The sequence below is a fragment of the Ischnura elegans genome, chromosome 12 (genome assembly GCF_921293095.1).
Source record: "Ischnura elegans chromosome 12, ioIscEleg1.1, whole genome shotgun sequence".
Lineage (NCBI taxonomy): Eukaryota > Metazoa > Arthropoda > Insecta > Odonata > Coenagrionidae > Ischnura > Ischnura elegans.
The window spans coordinates 72,446,862-72,472,096 of record NC_060257.1 but is presented as its reverse complement, the minus strand read 5'-3'; the positions used below and the strand labels follow the sequence as shown (position 1 = coordinate 72,472,096).

Below are 25,235 nucleotides of genomic sequence, written 5' to 3'. Positions count from 1 at the left end.
CGTCAAGAGTGAGGATGAAATGCTTGGGGAGGAATATTTTCCTCTTTGCATTTTCAAAATTTATCTCCGCTATTATGCTGCTCCCATATTTTGTAATAGTGGGAGAAAGTTTCTCCACCTCATATGCCAGACCCTCCTTAAGCTCCTCCTTTTTCAAGAATTTTGCCTCCTCCTGCTGCGTAAGCAACTTGATCTTCAAAGCGTCCATCTGAAGTAGATAGAATAAATGAGCATTTTAGCAGTTTTTCTAGCTAAATCCTCATAGGACTTGAATTTTTATACATTTAAAAACTAATGATATGATTTTACTCACGCTATCGTTGAGGATTGTGAGGGCAACTGCTGGTGTTGGAAATTATCGGGAACTTCTTCCTTCTCCTGGCTTCTTTCTGCTGATGCTGGTTCTGCTGCTACTTTCTGTGGTACTGTAAGGCGTTCTTGCTGTGAGTATGGTTGTGAGAGCTCTGCTATGCCTTTATATACTGAATTTCCCCCATCCCATCGGGGTGGGTGGAGTGAATTGTTTTTCGACCTCTAGGTAATTTACGTCAATCGCACAGCCGGTCATCAATTTTTATGAGGGCCGATTGCTAATCTAAATTGAAGGTCTCTGACTTCTCCTTCGTGCGTCAATGCCCCAACCGATCGTTCGAGGGTCACTCATTAATCTTTATCACCCGTCTGTCTCCGCTTGCTTGCGCCAATCGCACAGCCGGTCATCAATTTTTATGAGGGTCGATTGCTAATCTTAATTGAAGGTCTCTGACTTCTCCTTCGTGCGTCAATGCCCCAACCGATCGTACGAGGGTCACTCATTAATCTTTATCACCCGTCTGTCTCCGCTTGCTTGCGTCAATCGCACAGCCGGTCATCAATTTTTATGAGGGTCGATTGCTAATCTTAATTGAAGGTCTCTGACTTCTCCTTCGTGCGTCAATGCCCCAACCGATCGTACGAGGGTCGCTCATTAATCTTTATCACCCGTCTGTCTCCGCTTGCTTGCGTCAATCGCACAGCCGGTCATCAATTTTTATGAGGGTTGATTGCTAATCTTAATTGAAGGTCTCTGACTTCTCTTTCGTGCGTCAATGCCCCAACCGATCGTACGAGGGTCGCTCATTAATCTTTATCACCCGTCTGTCTCCGCTTGCTTGCGTCAATCGCACAGCCGGTCATCAATTTTTATGAGGGTCGATTGCTAATCTTAATCGAAGGTCTCTGACTTCTCCTTCGTGCGTCAATGCCCCAGCCGATTGGGGTCGCCAGCATGAAATCTTGAAGCTGTGGGGGGACCGACCTCAAGGTTTACGCCTCCTCAGACCATCGGCCCTGTGAGCTCATTGGGTTGAGAGTTCCTCCAATAGCTTCATCCTTAGATATCGAATAATGTCACGTGGGACAGTCTTATATATACGCTGTGTAAGAAAACACATCATACATCCACCATGGCATCATTCCATTGCGTTCAGGCAACCATTTACCACGCATTGGATACGCGGTCGACATCGAGGGCCACAGTGTCCATTTGCAGATGGTGTCGGATTCGTCTTCAATATATTGAACTTTCGCATGTGGAAACTAGGCACTCAATTTATTCGTCCCGCCTACGTATTCCACGCTTTGTTTGCGATCTGTGTGATGGACCTCTAATTACTGTTGATCAGCCAGCGCATAGGTGCTCCACGTGTAGGCCTATGGCTGAGGTGTGGAATGGATCGCGGAACGAAGTTAACTTCTGTTTAGCTCCATACTACTGGGGGTATGCAGAGGATGATTCACCGAGTGATATGTCATTTGACGACCTCGTTTCGGCGCTGTTTAATGAGGCGGAGGCGCTTGATTTAGCGCGGAGATTGCCATCACATTCTCCACCGCCTCCGCTTATCCCCATTCCACAGATTGGACGGGTGGAGGCACTTGATTTAACGCGGAGATCGTCATCACATTCTCCACCGCCTCCACTTATCCCCATTTCGCGGATGGGGCGGTCTTACGACGAGGAGACATCATCTCTACCGTCCACAGCATCAGCAGCATCGGGGCGTTCAACACCACCACCGCCCATATCTCGCCTGAGCAGGCCATCCACAACTCAACCATCACCACCACGCCCTACAACTCAGCCGGCGACATCACCATCCCTGCTTGCGGTGCAACCCCCCACATCACCAGCACCGCAGCCGACCTCGCAACCGTTGAGGTCTCCATCCCTGCCTGGAGCACATTCCCCCACATCTCCGATGCCGGATACTCAACCTCTTGCTGTAACACCACAGCTTGAAGTTGAGTCGCCCGCATCGCCACCACCCGATACCGAAGGTCTTTGCTCACCATCACCTCCATCATCCCCAGAGCCTACAAATCCACCGCCAAGATCTCCTTCCATTGTTATTCAGTCACCGAGATCATCGGAGGACGATGTGCAGTGGATCCCATCGTCACATTCGCGTGCGTCCTCGGAGGCTCAAGTTCTTGATATGCCTGTTTTACAAAGTGATGGAGCTCACTCAGCTTCTACGTCTGTTATAAAGTCACCTATGAAAAGACTCTCCATTGATGATGAGGTTCCGAAGAAAAAGGTGTGTAGAGATCCTCGGGGGATAAGAGGGAAAAAAAATTTACATGCACTTTTGTGAGGATTCATGTTGTTTTGGGAGTAGTTTTTTCAGTTAATATTTTTTTGTTTTTTCATATTTTTTAATATCATGATACAATTATTTTTATTGTCTTTAATTTTTATATTATTTCTTGAATTCCTAAATATGTGATTTGTTCCTAAAACTGATAGCTTTTATTTCGATTTTTTTGTGAGATTTGTGAATATTTTTCATTTTATTTGATTTTGTTTCAATTTAGTTTCGATGTTCATTGTTTTTTCTGTTCCTCTTTTTTTCATAATTTGTCTTGAAAAATATATAACATATTCAATCTTTTTTGTTGAAATTTTATTCCTTCAAATTCCTACTCATATTCCTCTCTTTCCGCTGATTATTTCAGAAATTGAACACATTTGTGAATACGACGACCGCATTGTGCAGGCCAGCTATGGTGAAGTTTTGCCCACTAAATTTGCAGTTGCTTTCGGTCAACGCTGTTGTGCGATGCATTCATAAAGTTCGCGAAGAAGATTCGTTACCAAGGATAGAGAACCTTTGCCAAATCCTTCCCATCCCCTTCAGATTTTTTGACAAAATATTTTCCCAAATACTCATGTCTCTGTATTCTCAAGATGGTCCTCCGCAAATATTGGTACAATACTGTTGCCTTCCAATGAGTTTCTCATATTATCAACACTTGTGGGAAAGTTATTTCATTTATACATTTTCCATTAATAATTATTCGCAGACCGGTCTAGACTTATATCCCCATTATGAATGCCTCATGTGTTATAAATTGTCGAGGAATCGAAGAAACGCACATAAATATACAATTTTCCAAAAAGTACCACCATGGACAACACCACATGAAATTTTGTGGGAAAAAAAAATACATAAGGATGTGAGAGATGCCACAACGCAGACTGAAGAATTATTGTATTGATATTATGAAAATAAATAATTATTGTTATCCATTCTTTTAATTTATCACTTGACCTCTACACCCTCAGACCATCATCACCAAGATTGTGACTGTCTCAGTATTCCCATTGGAAAGAGAGGAAAATAAGTGGGAATATGGAGAAATAAGTTTGAAAAACAATTTAATTCATTTCTCTTTCCTCACTTATTTCAGAAATTCAACGCATTTGTGAGCAAGATACTCACAGAATGCAGACCGGCTAAAGTGAAGTTTACCCCACTGAGTTTGAAAATGATTTCGATTAAGTCTCTTGTGCATTCCATTTATGAAATTCACCCAGTAGAAGATTCATTACTGAAAAACCTTTGTCGATCCCTCCCTATCCCATCCCGTTTTATTGATGAGCAGATTCCCCATAATTTCATTAAACTGTTTACTCAAGAAGGTTCACCGCAGATATCTGTTCAATTCTGTTGTCTGCCACTTCAAGTCTCCTTTTACGTGTACCTGTGGGAAAAGTATTTAATATATACTTTTTCCATGAACAATTATTCCCAGACCGGAGAATACAGATACCCTCATAACGAATGCCTCTACAGTTTCTCATCCTCTAAGAAGTCGCGAGTGGTGCATACAAAATTAAGTGTTCCAAATGTGCGAGCATGGCCAACGCAGCAAGAAGTTTTTTTAGGGGGAAATAAAATTTTTAAGGATGTGAGAGATTTTGCAACGCAGACTGATGAATTGTATTAATATTATGAAAATAAATAATTATTGTTATCCATTCTTTTAATTTATCACTTGACCTCTACACCCTCAGACCATCATCACTAAGATTGTGGCTGTCCCAGTATCCTCAGTTCATCCACGAGACGTTTAGATTTTCGATATTCATTTGTTTTGCCAGATGGCAGCACCTTCGAGGAAAAATTCAAGATGGCGGAGAATCCAAGATGGCGACTGTCCCAGTATCCTCATTTTTACACTACTTATATATTTATTTTATATATTATAGGACCTGTGGGACATTCTGTACATTGAACGAATGAGGCGGTAGACAAGCCATGGTTGTTCAAGTTGGAAAGTTGGAATTAAAGCTTGGAAAAGGTGAATGAAGCCAACATTTTAAGAAAACTATAACAACGCTATTTTTTAAAATCATTGGATTGAAAAAAATATTTTACTTATATGTCTTATAATAATATCACATTTCGTGGGTTTAAAATAATTGTTAAAACTTCTATCCAGTCTTGATTTTCCTCAAAGACGTATAGGATTTTTGCTTCTAGTGGGGGACAGCTGCCACCTCCTGCCCTTCTCTGGGTACGCCCATGCTGGGAGCCGCTAAATACTCAGGGACAGCGCGCTAGGCTTAGATTGCATAAGCAATTGAGAATTGATATCTTTCGGATCGCCACAGAGAACATTTAATTAGAGCCGCATTATATTTCCAGGTCTGACAGAAGCGATAAATTGAGAGATATTTTGCCGAACGGATTGGTATGGGAATTCACTTTTTCCCCGAATAATAATGGCCTTTGGTAAACGCTATGCGGAATTTCGTTTGAGCTTTTATTTTTATTTTTTGACGGCTGCTGTTCTAATATTCCCCGAAATACGGCTATTGAGACGACTAGCGGGGTAGTATTTGATGTAGATGATTTTAGAATTAAAAATGCTATATAATGCCTTTACCCGCCTTATTTACGAGTAATAGTTAGCATAAGTCTGGGATATGACTCTTTTCGAATACCACGGGTATGCTCGTCAGTATATATCGCGTATTCCTAACAACAGCATTTCGTCTGACATTAAATTATATGATCTTGATGATATATGGTTACTATTTCTTCACATTCAATCTCTAATATCATGTCATTGATGTAGGCTCGTTTCTCACCTATATTATTGTTGTAATTATTTATTTTACGATCAATTCTAGTCTAGCACATTTGACGCGATTTAAGTGATTAATTTAACTAGCACCGCTGGTGTCCTAACACCCCCTGCCACACGTCTTTCGATGCGGCTTGCGGGGTAGTATGTAGATGTACCAAACTTTTCGCAGCATAGCCTTGGTAAAATATATATATTTAATATAAATAATTAATATTTAATTATAATTAGTAGATGCTATCCTCAGTGGCTGCTTAGATAGGACTTACAATAACCTTGGCGGACTTTCGTTAGAGCAGTTTTTTATGTTAACGGCTTCTGTCCCAACATCCCCCACCTAGCCACCGCCAGCCACACGCCTATATAGGCTACTTGTGGCAGTATGTAGATGTACAGAATCACTCACTTCTCACCATATCACCTTCTCACAATTCCTACGACAAAAATATAGACATTTATGTAATTTGAAGTACCAATGCAGCCTCCATAAAACACGATGAATCTAATTCGCAGTTGGAAGGTGGAGCTTGTGGGCAAGGCCGTGACCCCCCCCCCCCCAAAATTAAAAAAAATAAATAGATACTTTATGCTCGCTTGGTAATTATATAGCGGCGCAGGGACATCTAGTAGTCCAATGCGGCTTAAGTCAATAATTATCTAAGCGAATTTGTAGGTGCAGTGTGTGTAGTTGTAGTGCAGTGTGTGAAATAATAGTGCTGTGAATTAGTAGAGAGGTGAGTGACTTATGAGCCTCCTGAGGGACCGCAGAATTGACATCGACACCGAGGAGTTAATTCATTTGGTCGCTGCAAAGAAAAGCTAGAAGGCTAAATTCAATTTTATAATAATATTTTTATATTTTCCTTAAAGGGATTATAATAAATATGTATATTTAATCGTAAATACCATGTAAAAATAATTTTATGTTTCTCTACTATTCCATAAACCCCCCCCCCGAAAATATTTTCTGGCTACGGCCTTGCTTGTGGGTTAGGTGGACGGCACCGGGAGATGGCAGGGCGGTCGTATCCCGCCAGGGCAAAGGCCCTCCCGCCGAATGCGCACTTGTCGGAACGGAATGAAACGATATCACGCGAGCTTGTTATTGTTATAACGAGGTGAAGTATAACCGACCGTTTTCATTTCGGCTTCACTTCTTCCACCGCCCCTCCGCTTCCTCTCCCTTCATTTTTTTTATTTCGGAGGCAATTGCCGTGTATTCTCAGCACGTGCCGCCGATGAATTAACGATCGAACTCTTCTGTTCTATTCCTGCTCTTCCTGCGTTGCACTAGACTACCCTATAAATCGTCCCTGTCTCTTCTGAGTTTTAGACGTACTTTGATTTTTACTCCCCTTAAATGTTATATTATGTTTAATTACTCTAAAGTATGTTCTGTAAGGCCAATTTACGCGGTACATTAACTCGTACAAGTTAATTTTTATATTTATGAACGCCAAAATTCACCGTGTAACCACCTAATTTGTGCTAACTCCACGTACTTACTAGCTAGTACGTATAAATGTTTCGTGTAAACAGGCCTTAAGAGTATAATTATAGTATTGTGTTAAATATCAGCTCATGTTTTTCAAATTAAATCCTTCAATTGGTGGCGGAGGGTATGTCTGACCTGCTAATCCGAATGCCGCGGGTTCTATTCCCGCCTGAGTAAGTTACCTTTATCCAATCATGGGTGTTTGCGCTTGAACACTCATTAATTGTTGGAATCTTCGATGTGAATGACATTACGAGCTATGACATCAAGGTGTGTTGAAATTATGTGGAAAAATATATGTGCTGTTTTTCTTGGAATTACTTTGCTGTGGGAGGTCGATCAAAATATTCGACGAAATAGCGTGTTATTATTATTTAATCGCGACACCATATTTTTGCAACGATTTTACAAGCATTATTTATTTAAGAATTAAAGTCTATTTCCGTCTTTTTATGAGGCCTCGCATATCTTTAGCATTTCATTTACTCTGACAGAATACCTTCCGCCTGTTTTTGTAAATAGTTATCACGTTTATGGAAATGCTTTAAAAGTTGCAGTTGAATTGCGTTGGGATGCGTCTGCTGTTTTCCTTAGTGCTAGTTTTATTGTGGGCGTGAGGTGGAGATTTCTCTGAGTGTAATGGGAGGTGGGTGGGGGAAGAGTTTGAAATCAAAGGGAGGGGTGGGGGAAAGAGTTGTGAATGAGGTGAGGACAGAAGGATGGGAGGTCCGTGTGGAGTATTAAGGCGGATGAGTGACTATGAAATATACACACGAGGGAGAGAAAAAGACACGTCTTCAGCGGCAAGAGTTTTTCTCAGAACGTCTATTCCCGCATCTGAAGGCAACCCAAATCAGACTTGTCCATTTGAAAGTCAACTCTTTCAACCCCTTCTTACAACCCAGTTCTAATTGTGAAGTCTTCTCCAGATTATCAGCCAGTAGTTACCTTTACTCCGTGAATTTTGGGGTTCTGTCTGTTATGGAGGCTAGAGTGCTGGTGATCCGGGTTAAAATATCGGCGGTGGCGGAAATTTTCAGAGAACAATCTAATTGACCGTATCTTGAGACGTGATGGCCAGATGAAGACAATCGTTGAGATACAAGTTGATCGCAAGTACGGAAAAGGAATATCTTGAACAAAATGTATGGAAGAGGCAAAGAAAGATGTGAAAAGAAGAAAAAAGTAGGTGTGGAAAGATAAGCTGATAGAAGAATTGAGTGGAGAGCTGCGTCAAACCAATCTTAGGATTTTAGAACGTAGGTTTCCGCGGCGATGGTTTGATCTCTGCATTTTTCCAGGGTTTTTTTCCGCGTCAGCTTGTTTGTAGACAACAGTTTCGCTAGCTATCCGGCCAGCGTCTTCAGGTCGAAGGGTTCGGAAGAAGAAGGAAAGGCTCCTGTCATCTTTAGCCTTCCTTCTACGCTGCCGAGATATAAGCGAGGCAGAAACCAACAGCCGACACCTTCGACCTGAAGGCGCTGGCAGGATAGCCAGCGAAACTGTTGTCTACAAACAAGCTGACGCGGAAGAAAACCCTGGAAAAATGCAGAGATGAATCTTAGGATTGTTGACCAGTCACGATGATGACATTACGTCCGTCGGATGGGACGTTAAGCCGTGATCCCCTGGGTGTCTTTCGTTAAGAGCAGGCTAATTTGGACGCCGGGTTTCTCTCCAACCTTTCTTCCTTACCCCTCCAAATCAGAGCTAATAACCATGGTTGCCCTCTCCTACTCCAAATACCAATTCCATCGTTGAGTTGTACTGAATCAACCGAAAATCATTATCCTTTTTGCTCATATGTTTGGACTCACAAACTCTTGATATGCTGGGTGATACCTACTTAATTCAAGGTAAATTGTTATCGGATCGAAAATAAAGAAATTGGGTTTGGAGAAAGTACGGAGCGTCCGAAAATTACCAGTTACGTAATATATCCAGCATAACGGACCTCTAACGATTTATGGGCATTAAAATTATACTTCCTATGTTTTACTCGTAAAAGGAGGTATCCGTTTCATTTCTTCAACCTTCTTGAAAGGTCTTGGTCGGAGAATCGTGGTGGCCTAATGGGCAGAACTATTGAACTATTGACCGAGGTGCTCCGGGTTCAAATTCTGGGTGATTCATGTGGATAATCACAACACAAATCCTCACATTGCTGTTTATAAGGAAATAAAGGCGATTAATATTCGGCGTTTCAAAAACAGAGTCAGATGCGCATTTAGTACGAAAGTATTTCCAATAAATTAATATTTGTTTTGACCGTATAATATAGTTTAATATGCATCTCTCATATGTTGTGCACTGTGGCAGCAGCTTTAAAAATATTTTGAGTGAATATTTATTGAATAAAATTGACGGAGACAGGCGAGACGTGGCGGAATGAATTGGTTAAGTAAGACAAAATAGAACTTTTTCCACATGTTTTACTACCATCATCGTGTTCATAGTATGCGTCTCGTAGTATGTGGCGGTTTGGAAAGCTTAGTTCCGAAGTAAAACTGATGGAAAAAGTGCTATCATGTTTTCTTCAACCAATGAATTATCTGCGAAAAGTCCGTTTACGATATTATCGTTTCTTTGACAACGTTTTTTTTTAAGGCCTAAAACTTCTCCTCTAAGAAAAGGTATTCAATTAATGTTTCAAAAAATATGGACCAAACTCTGCGAAAAAAAGGAAACGAGGTTCATCTGTTTGCTGAGAAAGTTAAGCAGCTATCTCAACGAGGATGTGTCCTTATGTTTTTGAAGTGAAGGCAGGGACAACGAGTTTTGGCTCCTTGGGCATTTTTCTGTGGCCACGACTATCTAACCGCACGGGGAAAAAGTACGCTTATAATCTCCCCGAATGAGATAGGCAGGAAGGGCTGGGGTGTTGACATAATAACTTGCTCAACTGAAATATAAGCCTGAGATATGTTATCTACAATATTCCTATATTGAAGGGAATGAGCTAGTTAGGTGTCGAGTATCAATGGGCGTGTTTCAGTGGCTAAGGCCTAGATCAGGCGGCAGATTGGAAGAGGAGGAAGCTCTATTATAGAAAGGGAAAGGTTGAACGAGTTGTAAGAGGAAATGGGACGGATGAAAAGACTAGGCAAGAGCCTCTAGGATGATGAGGTGAAGGAGTGAGTGACAGAAGGGAAGGAAAACGGTCGATATCTTCTTTAGATAACTTAATTTATCATGCTCTTCTTCTTTCTAAAATTTCTTATGGTATAATCTGCTGGGGCAGTGCATACATGAGCACATTTAAGTGTGCACACGTTTTGAAAAAAAAAATAAGTGGGGAAATATAGTCTAAAAATTATTATGAGGACTCATTTCCGTTGTTTGTGGCCCTAAAATTGTTGCCACTAAGATATTTGTATTAATACAAAGTGCTTAAATTGTTTTTTTGCCAGAAGTGGAAATATGCCGAGTGGATGTGATAAATATAAATATCATTTAAGGAGTGAGTCATTTGTAGTTCAGCAAACAGACCTAGCTTAACATTATGTAAATGCTGTTTTATTTATTTGGGGCCAAAATTATTTCATTTACTGCCCGCTAGAATGAAAAACAATAAATCCTCATGTGTAATGTTAAGACTTGCCAAAGACTGGCTTTTCTCGCAAGAAATAATTGGAAATTTATTTTGCTGTTATCTATTTAAAACACTCATGCATCATTTACTGCATTATTTTTTTTGTGAAAGCAGGTAATATTTATAAGGCTTTCTGTCATGAAGGAAGCTTTTCAGTCGGTTAATCTTTATTATAAACTTAATGAAGCCGAATTTTTCCAAGCGATGATCCCAAAACTATTATGTACGTGCATATTAATGCTACTTTTGCCACTAATAATTCAAAAAAAATTTAATTAGATTTTTTCCACTACTCAAATGCGTATTATAAACGATTTTTTCGAATATTTTCGAATGAATTATAAACATTATTTGAATGAACTTTTTTTAAAGAATAGTAAATTTTTCGATCTTTTGGTGTAAATTTTCGATTTTTTTAAAGCCCAGCTTATCTTTTCGAATAAAAATCGATTGCTTGAAAATTCTATTTCGACTGACATTTTCCCATTACTAGTGGTATAGTGTTTGTCGAGAAAGTGGCGCTCAAGATGATAGACCAGGGAGGATGTCTGGAGACATATCCGTTGATGGTTAAAAACAGAAAGAGGAAGTCTTGCGTTTCCCACTAGGGCTCCCTCTAAGTCTAGCCGCCCTATAAACATCTGCTCCCGCTAGTGAGCCTCCATGAGATGAGTCCTGAGCGTCATGTGAGCATGCTTCCGACGGCTTATGCTCCGCCTTTGCCAATAGCTAAAACTAAATATAGGGATTGGCATGAGTTCTACATGTGCCCTATCTCATATTTCACCACCGTATTTTTTAGCGGTCGCACGAGTGTATGTCTCGATTCTGGCCATCTCTCCATGGCGTCTACCGCGTTGGAAATCCCAGACGCGATATTCGGGACTGAAATCACCGATGGCGGCGCTGAAGGCGCTGACGTAATTTTACAATATGGCCGACGTATTGAGGATAGTTTTGTGCATGAATGTTACGAATGAGGATCCCCAATCCGTCCTCTAAATTAGTCGTCAACCACAGCGCATTTCAATGGGTTTACAAAAGTCGCCACTTGCGTCGCTGACAGACAAATTGATCCGATTTTAATGGGAATATAAGGTATAATTAGCGGTATTGACCGAAATATGTGCACATTTTGATGTGATCTATCAAATTAATTACTTATCAATGCTTTTACTCGCAATGATAAACGTAATAGGTACTGCAAAATATTGGAAAAAAGTGGATCGCATTGCACTCGTCAACGTTGACATTTTTGAAAACCGATTAAAAGGCGACCGCGGTGACAACAGAAATCAGCCTCATATGGGATGGATTCAGACCTCCGTTATGCAATCCCCTTGGTTTTTAGATCAAGGGGACTGTATAGAGGAAGCCCAATTCCATACCAAAGAAGGCTCATTTCTGTTTCCACTTCGGTCGCATTTTAATCGGTTTTCAAAAATGTCCGCGGCGCGGTGATGAGTAAAATGCGATCCACTTTTTCTCTAATATTTTGCATTATAATGTTTTTGAATACGAGGAATAGCATTGAAAAGTTATGAAATTGATATATCACATCACCATACGTGTAAATTTCGGTTAACACCCCTAATTAATACCTTTATCCCCGTGAAACTTGGACCAATTTGCCTGTCAGCGATGCGAATGGCGATTTTTGTAAACCCATTTAAATGTGCGGTGAGTGACAACACATTTACAGGCCGACTTGAGGATATTCTTTTGTAATATTCGTGGTTGTTGATGTATACGTAAATACGAATAGTAAGAAAGAGGATCCTCAAGTCGTCCTCTAAATGTGTTGTCAACCACCGCGCATGGAAAAGGGTTGACAAAACTCGCCACTCGCGTCGCTGACGGACAGATTGATCCGATTTTCACGGGAAAATAAGGTATAATTGGGTTTGTTGACAGAAATGTATGTACAAGATATTGTGATCAATCAAATTCATAACCTTTCAATGCTTATCTTCGCAATCATGAACTTTATACCGCAAATTATTGGAAAAAAGTAGTTCGCATTGCACTCATCATCGCGCAGCGGACATTTATGAAAACTGATTCAAAGACGACCCAAGTGATAACCGAAATCGGCCTTCAATGAGCTGAAATTGGGCATCCTATATGTAATCCCCTTGTTCGCGATGATGACATTGGTGTAGTAGGATGAATTGTTGAGGCACTGCGAAAAATAAAGTAGAAAACGTAATGGAAGAATTGTCATCAGTTGAGAAAGCATTTCGATACCTAAATGCAATGAAAAATTCCAAAAATGAACCTGGAAATAATTACTTATAGGTGATATTTCCGCTACTAGCTCACGGCCACTGCTCAAAGGATTCCTAAAAATCCATCCTGTCATGGCACAGAATAATTTTCAATGGTTTTTCCTCGAGGTGCAATTTTCGGTAAAACATTTTCATAAATGAATTGATTTTATTAAAGTGAGATTTTTTCCTTTGACTGATTTAAATTTTTTATGATAGCATCAATGTCCTCGGAATCGTATCAAACAACAAGATATGCACTCTTAGCCCTCTCCATTGGAAGCACATCAAGGAATGGTAAATATTTATATCTGGTAAATATTTATTACTCTTGCTACGTTGGATGTCCCTTTTTATTATTAGAAGAGAATATCATAACTAATTAAAGGGTACGTTAAAGAACCATAAAAATTCACTTTCATGTAATTGTGTACTAGTTTTTTTTATGTCTTCAAGGCCTCGAAAAAATTATCATTGACTCCAAATTAGTCGCCCTACGGTTTTATATGTACTTTTTCCAACAAATAACTGTAAGTAAGTTCCATGCGCATTTCATGAACTTTCGATTATTTTTTTATCACTTTTTTCCCGGGAGCTCACCCCTACGAACTGGAATAGAAATTAGTTCCTTGCGTCACGCGTGAACCCTTATGTCTCCAGGGGGTCTTCCGTTTCTTTGGTAGGAATTAGAAAAGGTCGGAATTAGAGATAGACCACCATTACTCGCCTTTCCTGTCTATTATTCTCCGTCTTTGATGACTCTGGGGTTTTTGTCGTGTCCTTGAGCGTTTGGGCGTTCAAAGTGTGAAAGCCCACTATCCGCATTATACCCTAATATCGTTTCGTTCACGGCTCCGAGGGGGTTGGAAAAGGCTGAGCTATGTTGTATACGGAGACGGTCGAGGGAGTTGGAAGGACATGGCGCCTGGAGACCGCAGGATAATGGCATTGGGCACACACCGTGGGTCGAGAGCATCGCACTGGGGATAAAAGTGTTATAGAAAGAGGAAGGGGAATTGGGAGGTGGTTGTAGGGGAACTGAGGAAAGTGGGGGAGTTCCCATGGAGACGACGGAAGGTGCGAATGCAGGGTGGTTGAAAAAGAGAGACAAAAATTGGGCACATATAAGGACCCCCAAGCACTTCGAACTTTTTTTCCTCTATCATTCTTCCAATTCTTACCTACTCTTGTCCCATCTGGTCTATCTCTTCACAAACCAACCTGTCATCCCTGGACTGTGTCAGCAATTTCTTTGCCAAATTGGTAAAAAATAGATTAGCGCATCTACTCAACATGTCCACTAATGCTATTCTCCCCTCCCTCTTCATCCCTAATCTCATTACCCTTAGGCTCACATCTGATTTAAAACGTATTTATAAGATTCTCAATTCCACCATCGACTGCCCTGCATTGCTCTCTTTTATCAATTTTAAAGTTCCACCCCGCCCTACCCGTTCTCATCCCCTAATCCACACGCCCATTCCTTGACGTTCACTTACTAAACGTTAGTTTTTTTACCGCATTACTTCTGTGTTGAACTCACTCCCTCCACACATATATACTCCCTTTGCACTTCCATTGAAATCCTTCATAAGCCTTTCCCTATCCTATCTGTCACCGAAGTAGGCTGTACCTGCAGATTCTTGTTGTCCTTTTGTTTTTGTAAATGTAATTATTGTTTTCTGCTTGTTATGTTGCGTCTTCGATCTCTAATTTATGTATTGCTACCTGGTCACTATAAAATGGCAACTATATGCTGTATGTGGTTCTCTTTCTTTAAAATAATTTTTTTTTTATGTTCGCGGCACGGTGATGAATGTAATGTGATCCACTCTTTTCAATTATTTTGCTTTATAATCATTGTAATATCGAGAAATAGCATTAAAAAGTTATGAATGTGATAGATCACATCATCTTGTATATACATTTCTGTTGACACCCCTGATTAATTCCTTATTTTCCCGTGAAACTCGGATCAATTTGTCCGTCAGCGACGCGAGTGGCGCCTTTTGTAAACCCATTTAAATGCACGGTGAGTGACAACGCATTTTGAGGCCGACTTGAGGATCCTCTTCTGTAATATTCGTGGTTGTTGAGATTCACGAAAATACGAATTACGAACCCTGTTGTCCACCACCGCAAATTGAAATTGGGTTTACCAAACTCGCCACTCGCGTCGCTGACGGACAAATTGATCCGCTTCTCGCGGGAAAATAAGGTATAATTGGTTTTTTTGACAGAAATGTATGTGCAAAATATTGTGATCAATCAAATTCATAACTTTTCAATGCTAATCTTCGCAATCATGTGTGCGAGGCGATATATAAATTATCACGAGAAAAAGCTGACTATTCCCGTAAGAAAGGTAGAGCGCTGAACTTGAAGCATTTGTACGAAATTCTGCCGAAGATCCTTAGGGTCGAGTCATATATCTTTTACTCATTGTTTATTCGGCTTTAACAAAGAATAATTAAACATCGTTTAAACGTTAAATTTTACCTTCTCCGGTGGAAAGAATGAAGAAGAACACGCGAAAAACTATGACAACGATGAAAAGGTCATCTTATTTATCTTGTCACGGGCAAAATATTTGATTGGTGCATTTTGTTGTAGTTTAGTAGCGCAGTTTTTTTCATAGAGCACATAGAGAAAAATTTTGTCGCGAAATTTTAACTCTGGAGAGTTGATACTAGGAGGAACCAGAATTATCTATGATGTTTTGGTCGAAAACGAACCAATTTTAAACTTCATTAACTTTGAGCCATGCGCTCCAATTGGGCTCGAGTTTTCCCTGCTGCCAGATACTCTGGACAAATCATGACTTCGAATGCTTTGCCTGAATTTACATTTGCCTATGTCCAAAGCATCCGGTATAAGGGCAAACTCCCGGCCAATCGGAGCGCTTCGCTCAAAGTTTCTGCAAGTTAAAATGGTGCGTCTTCGACCGAAACATCATTAGTAGTTTTGATTCATAGTGCCATCCACGGTTAAAATTTCATTTCACAAATTTTCTCCACCCTGTGTATAGTAGAAAGCTCAAGATGGTTGTTGAGTGACCAGAAACTGAGGTCAGCAATGAAACCATAACTTCTGATTATAATAGCCATGATAAAAAGAACTTCCACAAAATCGAGCCGGATACGATTTTATACGTGATTATAATAGGTTATGCAAAAAGATAGCAATTAAAATACTTTTAACCCTTTATAACCCTGAGCTGCTTAGGGGGAGAAATTAAATTTCAAGACTTCACATTTTAAGAACGTGAAGATTTTCATACTCAGTCATCATTATTGTGGCAGCGTCATATTTTGCCACAAAAAGTTACAGCGAGTATTTTAAATCTTTTCTGTATAGAACTGAAAATGTAAACATTTTATGTATACATTTATACACTATTAATATGTATACATAGTCATGTATGCATGACAATTAGGAGTAACATTGGGATGTAATTGGTGAATGAGGTTTTAAAATACACAATGCGTCTAAATAGCAGAATATTCTAACTTTTAGCGCACCTATTCTTCACGAAAGGCTCTTGAAACTAACCAGCTCCATATTAATTCCGCCCTGTTCTTCAACGTAATAAGTAATTTTCAATGCGCAACAACTATCGCGCCAAAATAATGACTTGTTGAATTCGAATCTGGCATAAATAAAGTTGAGACTTGACTTTTTAATGAGTTATCGATTCACTTAAACCAACCTTAATATTGAGAGAATTCATTAACTTCGGTTTTTCTGCGAGGAAAAATTTTAGCCGGAAATCATAAAAACCGGACCATTAAGAAGATGGGACTCTAATCCGTTCCATTCTTTTCCTGCAAGCCCCTAAGGAGTCGGAGAGAAGGGGAATAAGAGATATAAAAATGGTAACGACAAACCCTTAAGGAGAAAAATCCCTCCGACGCTCACGTTTTCTTTTAATTACCGACAGAAATCCTTTTGATTCAACGAAGACGAGAATAGAAATGGACCCTCCAGCCTAAGACGCGAGATTAAGGCATACGAAGGAAAGATGGGGTGGAAGGTAAGATATTCGTGGTGGGAAATGTTAGGAAGCAGATTAGAGCTTCGACCATTTTGTAGTTTTCAATAGGGTAGTTAACTATTATTTTTTTAGTGCCTAAATCGAAAGATTATTACTCCTGGCGTACATATTTCACACTGTTAGATTTTTAAATGACGATACTTATTTTTCGCGATTAAATGAAAAGTGAAAATTTTAAAGCGAGCGAAAACGCGGCGGCTGAGTATGAATGCTGGGAAAAGCCTGTGTGGCTTCTGGCCGCTGCTATGAGAGGCCTGGGCGCGAGGCTATGAACACCGCTACGATGAAGGCTGCTTGCTGCCGAGCATGGCGGTAGCGTAGAGTACCCTGCTAGGATGTAGCGCTTGGCTTAAATAAGGATTATTAATACCTTATGAAACGAAGGAAACATTCCGACCTTAGGCAATTTCAATAGGTGATTCTTAAGAGATGTTTCCCTGAGCTCTGTGCCACATGCATGGATTGGTAATATCAGGCGATGTAAAACTCGTGACTACTCGCATAGCATCTTGGTCCCTGTGACGTCACGTGCAGTGGCATCGCATGGGCGCAAAGCTGGCCTTTTTCAAATGAGGTTAAAATTGACCATTAACATTCGTCTAAATGGGATTTCTAAAACCAAATTATTTGTATATTATGAATACTTACACTAATGGTGGGCTACGAATCGCAATCAAAGACTTTCGTTTTCTTTGGTGAAGGAAACTACCCTATTTTTCATAAGTGTTGGGGTTGGGACAACAAGAATTTGCTAGAAAATTAGTTCATATTATTCCGTTTTGAAAAACTGCGTTTTCACTATGGTATAATTTTAATACGGTCTATTTTTATTAAAAAACTGAATTCTCATACCTACCCTTCCGACTATGTGCTAAATGCTATGAAATACGGGCTTTGTAAAAATTGCGCACCTAAAAGTTCTTTTTCCCTTTTTAAGTTGTAAAAATTGAAAATTCATCCTAATCACTGGAATATTCCCTCCTTCAATTGCTAAAAGAGCACATTTCTATGATAATAGAGCCTTTTCAAGTTCCGGTGACTGTTAAATTGTCATTTTTCAGCTTAAGTGCACTCAGTGGCGGATCTAGTATAGGTACAAGGGGGTCTAGGTGGGGGGCCTGAGAGGTATCCTCGCAGCAGTAGTGGGGGTCTGGAAGGTTACGGAAATTTGGAGAATATCTATCCTTGTAAAAACACTCCAGGGTCGTCTCATTTATAATTTTCTAAAGAATTAAGCTCATAATACATACATTTATGTACAATTTAGTATATATTCTACAGCTGGGCAAAATTACCATTTTATCTAGTGTAAATTGGATAACCCCGGAGGAGGCTAGGTACCCCCCTAGCCCCTCTCAAGATCCGTCACTGCTTATAACGAATTTGTAATCGGCAACTTTATTCTCATATGCATTACTGATAATTAAACAAATAACGACTTTAATTTAATTCCCTACTCAATCAAAAGTGTTTTTTTTTTTTTTGACCTTTTAAACTGGAAAAACGTTTATAAAAGAAAATTGATCCAAATAACTGTATTATACCCTCCCACTATCACTCAAATATTTTAGTTAAACGAGCCCTTCTAAGCGGCGGTAACTTTTTTAAATGTCGTTTGTCGCCTTAAGTGCATTTCGGAATATCTTCTTATAATGAATTTGGAATCATAAACTTCATTTTCATATGCATCACAGATAACTACAAAGATAACACATCACAGATAACAAAAAAACAGGTTGTCCTTAATGGCTACCTAGAGCTACTCCTTTTTATGTCATTAATTCTATTCTGTACTTTTTATTTTTATTTTTTTGGAGTAATAAACAATTTATTTATTATTATTATTATTTATTAAAAATATCAACCTTGAATATCAACCAGGTCTGCGTACACGAGCCCTTACAAGTGCCCGTAAATTTTCACATGCCATTTGTCAGATTTATTGAATGATAGGACACGTACTTATGATGAATTTGGAATCATCAACATCAAATATCGATTTTAATTTTATGTCCTGTAATCCCAGGTCTTCTGTTGGTCTTCCCAACTTTGCGGTAGCTGCATTTCGATTGCGGGGAGGCCGACTTGGTTCGGAGAGGGGATTGTGGGAAGGGGGATGAATGGTGGGTGAGGGAGGTGGGGGTATCAAGACGACGAGGGGTGGGGACGGACGAGTGGTAGGGGTGGAATGGAGGAAGAGAATAATTAAGAGTGAAGTGGAAAGATGGGGAGACATTTGGGGTCTCAGCAAACAGTCGCCGTACTTGGCGCACACAAGGCCTCGCGTTCCCTGGCCCTAATAGTAGAACCTCCCTTTCTCTCTAGTCTATTCCAGGCTCTGCATATACCCCAACATGTTTACCACGTGCCGCGAGAGAGAAAATAGAAGGAACTGTAGCGTTTTATAATACGGTCGAGCGTGGCTATTTTAAACTTTTTTTGTCGTTTTACAGCTTTCCGTCCGTTGCATGTGACGTTAAGCCGTGGTCCCCTTGGTGACCTTAGTTAAAAGCAGGCTAACGCAGTCGCCGGGTTTCTCTCCTACCGTCCTTCCTTAACCTTATGTCCTGTTCAGATTGCGATTGTCCCAGCGATCGTCCTAACGATAGTTGGCAGAACTAGCTGTGTGAATGCATGTCCAGACAATAGTTCACGTAGTTCCGAACGTTGCCACTTTACGATGGTCAGGCGCTGTAAAACCGGAAGAGGACGTGACAAGAAAAGGACAAAAAGTTTGTCAAGCTCCAATCGATCTATTATCGTCATGGATTTGTCAAAGCAAGGAATAATATGGGCTGAGGAAATATTATGAGTTGGATACACGTTTAACACAGTAAAATCTTAACCATCCATGCCTCAACAGCTTTGCTAACCGTCAATTTCTCGTTCACTTTAGATTTCAGCCCTGGAGGGCTGCACAGGTTTTAACCATCGTTATGTGAATGCACGATAGTTCCAACGATCGCTGGAACAATCGTAATCTGGACGAGGCATTACCAATTGGCGCAAAAGACCTTAGTTGTCGGTCGCTTCCTCCAAATACCATCCGTGAGTCGTACTGAAGTAATCGAAAATCATTACCATTTTCGAAAACTTTTACTTGGAGATACTGGGTGATACCCTCTTAATTCTTGGGTAAATTGTAATCGGATGAAAAATAAAAACAAAATTTGGGTATGGAGAATAGTAGAACCTCTCCCTTTCGTTTCCAGGATCTGCCTGGAAATCTAGGTAGAGCCTAATACTTCAAACCTGAACGATTTGGTCTGTATTATCGGTATAATATAAGGAAATAATCTCGAGTTGTGAATTTCAGTCGTTGAATGACAGTGCATCATAAAGAAGTCTAGTTTTTATCGTGTACTGTATGGCTACGTAGGATTTTCCGCGCCTTATTCTTCAAACCAGGAATTCATTACAGGTCATATTCTGTCTCTCATTCCAGTCTGTAGTGCATACTCCCCAACATGTTTACCACGTGCCGCGAGAGAGAAAATAGAGGGGAGTGTAGCGTTTTATAATACGGAAGAGCGTGGCTATATTAAACCTTTCTCTAGTATCCCTTTGTCCAAGTTCAAGTGAATACTCTCCAGGCTACCCTTTACGAAAGTCAATCTCTGCCATGTCAATGCTTCTGCAGAATAAAAAATACTTGAGTCGCCTTTATGATGGGTAGGTATGACGATAAAGCTATCAGAAGACCAAAACGCGAAAGGAACGGACTAAATATTTTATCCTTCTACCTTTTAGGGACTATATTCAGAGTGTTTCAGGAGGAATTTGCAATACTACAGGTGGTGGTAGATGTGACAATTTTAATTATTTTTTGATCTATTAACATGGGATCGTAACTCCTTAGTAACTGAACTATGGCAACCCAAACATTTTTTGGATACACTTTGCAGTTACCATGGAAGATGTATTTCTTTCGTATCCAGCCTTTTCGACATTTTATTTGATACTCTGGAGATTTAAGGACATTAAATAATTTGAATACATGAGTTTTAAGGACAATAAACAAACCAAGGCTGCTGCTTCTCCCCCTCCATTCCCTACCTAGCCCCACCACTGTCCGCTCAGCCAATCCACTCCCTTCCAATAGATGCCCTTACTGTCGTATTCAATATGTATGTATAAATATGAGATGTTAGATCAGTCACCTGAAGGTATAGCTACGTTACGAAACCCGGGTCGTGGCCATATCAATATAATAGTGAACCTTACAAAGTGTTATTCCTTTATTTCCAATATGGAGAGGTTTCACAAAGTCAAGCCTGAAGTTATCAGTTATATTTAAATAATTAAGTTTGGACGAAAGTGTGCGATTATATTTGTCTAAAGCAATTAATATTTGAGCTTAATTAAACTAGAACTTCGCGAGTATCAAATGCGCGATTGCGCAATCTCACCCATTTTGTAATTAATTCCGTGCCTAATGAATCAAACCTTAACGATTTGGTCTGTGTAGTTAGCAAAAGTAAAGGGAATATTATTGAGTTTTGAATTTTAGTAGTTGAATCGCAGTGCATCGCAAAAAATATTACTTTTTTATGGTGTTCTGTACGCCTGAAAAAGATTTTCCGTACCTAATACTTCAAACCTATACGAAATTGCCTTTGTAGTTAGCAAGCGTTTAGGAAATATTATCGAGTTGTGACCTTTAGCTGTTGAATTACAGTGCATTACAAAAAAGGCTATAATATGCTATTTGTATTCTTGATAATTGAATGAAATCAAAATTAAAATGCCAGCGGAGAATATGTTTTGACTTCTGTAGTCAAGGAGACGCATTTATTTCGCTTTTGTTTTGTGATATAGCTCTCCCACGTGGCTCCTCTTCGTGTGGAAGCTGTAATGAGAGTAGGGGAGGGAAGGACAAGGGGGTAAATACGCAAGCTGTAACGTAAGCACTGGGGGGCAGCCAGAGTGAATGAAGCATGTTGATCAAAAGACCCCGGTTCTTTTCTCGGCACGCGTCTCCCGCCGTGCTGTTTGTGTACTCTTTCCTTTCACTATTTCTCACTTTAATCGTCCTCTTATTTCATTCACGCCGTTTCTTTTACGCTGTCTCTTTGAGGGTGCCGGCATTCCGCATTCTCTCGAACCTTTCGCACAATACAGCGCGCCATCGGGATGACGAAACGAATTATCCCATTATAACTCAATGTTTCTTCTAAGTAATTAGTAGTCTTCATAATAATAATAATGATAATAATAATACTTACTTTATTATTAACAAAATAAAGACAAGGAGAACAAAAATTTATGCGAAGTCATAACAATATTACAATAATAAATGGATCATTCTTGTTTGGGCCTGCTAAGCTATTTAGAAAGCAGGTGACGTTTTTAAACTAATTTAGTGTTCGGACGTATGTAAAAAAATTGCTCGGAATAAACAAGGAATAACGGTTATAGAATTTATACGTTATGGTTACGAAGATAACACTCCAAAGCAAATTTCAATTCCAGAAAAAGTTTACAATGCACATTTTTTCATGTTGTTTACATCTTTTCCATAAAAACCAATAACAATAAGGCAAGAGAAAAAGAATAAAAAATATACACAGGTCATTAAGAAAATATACCATATTTACATAATTGGTTTTTCACTCTTCAAGATAAATATACTAATATTAATAATAATTATTATTAGTGATTTACAAGTATTATTTATAATATGATAAGTATTTAATAATTATTTATTAATATGATATATATTACTATGAATACCACCCCGAAACAGTGTTTGAAAAAAATTCGTTTAAGCTTTGCTATGATTTGTCGATCCAAACAGATAAAACTATAATCAATAATAGACCAGAAATAATGTTGATTGACAAGAAAAATAGAACTTGTTATATAGCTTATTGTTGTTATTATTACATTGTTTAGCCATTCCAGCATAACATCGTAATTAGCTGTAAAAAAAATAAATAACAAGAATTGGCGATAGAAATAAAAAGAATATGGATTATGGGACAGGTTTTTATAGCTCCAATTGTCATCTCTGTTACCAGTATCATCCCAAAACATATACAAAATAGTTTAAAAATATTCAACCTTCATCCAAATGTATTCATCAAATTGCAAAAGGCTGTAATAATTTCATGTTGATGGAGAAATACCATTGTGCAAGTGACAAAAATTAGCTTCAGGACTCGGGGGCGTTTGTGCAAAAGATGACACATAACGACATTCTCATTAAGTATTACTAAATGGACAAAATTTGAGATGCAGAAAAATTTTCCAAAAAATCTATCTTCTGTACTCGGACTTTCGGAAGTCAACTTTTTGCGGAGAGATATCGAGGAACAACATACGAGTTATAAGTAAAGATATGGTCCTGCCCACATATTTTATTGCGGCAGCACACAACACTTGTCGCGATTGTTATAGAATCATCATCTGATACTATCATCATCTTAATTAGTATCTCATGATGATTGCATGCATATAACCTTCGAAATACCTTCTAAATATGCCAAGGCCGTTGCCAGAAAATAATTTCGGGGGGGGGGTATGGAATAGTAGACAAACATAAAATTATTTTTATGAGATAAATAAAATAGCGTGTACGGTATTTATATACATATTTATTATAAACACTCAAAGGAAAATATAAAAATATTATTATAAAATTGAATTTAGCCTTATAGCTTTTTTTTGCAGTGACCAAATGAATTAACTCCTCGGTGTCGATGTCAATTCTGCGGTCCCTCAGGAGGCTCATAACTCACTCACCTCTCTACTAATTCACAGCACTATTATTTCACACACTGCACTACAACTATACACACTGCACCTACAAATTCGCTTAGATAATTATTGACTCAAGCCGCATTGGACTACTAGATGTCCCTGCGCCGCTATATAACATCGTCGTGTGAGCACCAATCGAGCATAAAGTATCTATCTAATTTTTTTCATTTCGGGGGAGGGGGGTCAATCCCCCTTGATCCCCCCCCCCCCCTGGCTACGGCCTTGAAATATGCCCAAAGTTAACATTTGGCGGATTTACTGCCAAGTCAACCTTCTAAGTGTAGGTAATGATTTCAAGCACATTCAAAAAATCTGTGAATCGAAGTATAATTTGAAAACTTTTAATAAGGCTCTGAATGATGTTAAAATACTGATTTCATAAAATTTAATCATTTAGCTGTTAATATAACAAGATAAAATATTTCCAGCCTAAATTTTGATTTTAGAGAAAAAGTTGACATTTTCATGGAGATGCCCTAATACAAAAATACAAGATACATCCAGGTCGTGTATTTGAAGTACCAAATACAATTTACAAATGTATTTCAAGTACGTATTATAAGATACTTTTATGTTTGCACTACTGCCCAGCCTTGTTTGTTTATCATTCGCACTTATTCGCTCAGTGTCCGCGACTCCCGCGTGGCTTGCCCGTACTTTTTAGCCACGACCACCACCACTGTGCTAATCCAACAATCCGGAAGGGGGACCGCGTGGGTGGGTGGTTTCGATGACGACAATCCCAGCTTCTACCCCTACTTACCCCCTCTCCCCCCTCTTTGAAGCTCGGGAGAGAGTGAGATGGTCTATTCTTAAAGAAGTTTCCCAACTCCCAGCTCTCCTTCCCCCCTCTAAGCCCCCCCCCCCCCCCTTCGGAACAACTGCTCCTGTCAAGTGCAATTCATTTGGCTCCTTTCGTGCCTTAACGCGCACACCACGCCGCGGAATGTTTACGGAAAAAGTAGGCCTTCCCCCACCACCGTACAACCCTTCCCTTCCCATTCCCCCTCCCGAGATCTTCTTGATGCGAAGATTCCGCCCTTGGCTCGGCTGCCGCCCGCTCAGAAGATTTACGCCCCCCTACTTAAAAATGCGCTCTTCACAAACCTCCCGCCTTGAGATTCGCCCAGGAGGCGATGTGCCCGCGAGTTCCTTGCGAACGAGAGCGAAAGTTCGAACGCTTCTGACTCCAGAAACTAGCCCGCGAGCATCGATGTCCACGTCAGTATGAACAATAATTGATTAATATAATATTTATTTCTAATTTTTTAAATACTGCTATGTGTTTATTTTTTCTATACATAGTTAGGTATAGAAATTAGGCATAGAAAGCAAACGAGATCAGCTAGATATTTAGTGGTGCATTTAATTTTCCACTCGATATCAGCACAAAAGTGAGACTCGCTCGTATCCCTTGGCAACGAATTTTTGTGTATTTCTTCTAGCAATTAACTTCACCATACTCTGTTCAGGCAAAAAACCACTTGTACCCCTTGGCTTCTCACCCCCTCATATATGAACACTGACCCTGATGTATTCAGGTTGCTAAGGCTGTCTTTCCTGACGTTTTACGCTTGTTTTATCAATTGTTTCATGTGAGAATAGTCTCTGTAGCTCATTTTTCAAAAGTATATGGTTTCAAGATAGGAG

General features: G+C 39.6%; 2 protein-coding genes across 2 annotated transcripts in view; one reads left to right on the top strand and one right to left on the bottom strand.

The window, feature by feature from the left end:
* The window catches only part of LOC124168785 (voltage-dependent L-type calcium channel subunit beta-1), a 788,354-nt gene that overhangs the window by 503,069 nt on the left and 260,050 nt on the right, over window positions 1–25,235 (bottom strand). The gene's annotated exons all lie outside the window — the stretch shown is intronic.
* Window positions 1,695–2,636, top strand: LOC124168714 (proline-rich receptor-like protein kinase PERK2). Its single transcript, XM_046546979.1, has one exon. It carries the CDS (start codon window positions 1,695–1,697, stop codon window positions 2,634–2,636), a length of 942 nt encoding a protein of 313 aa, XP_046402935.1.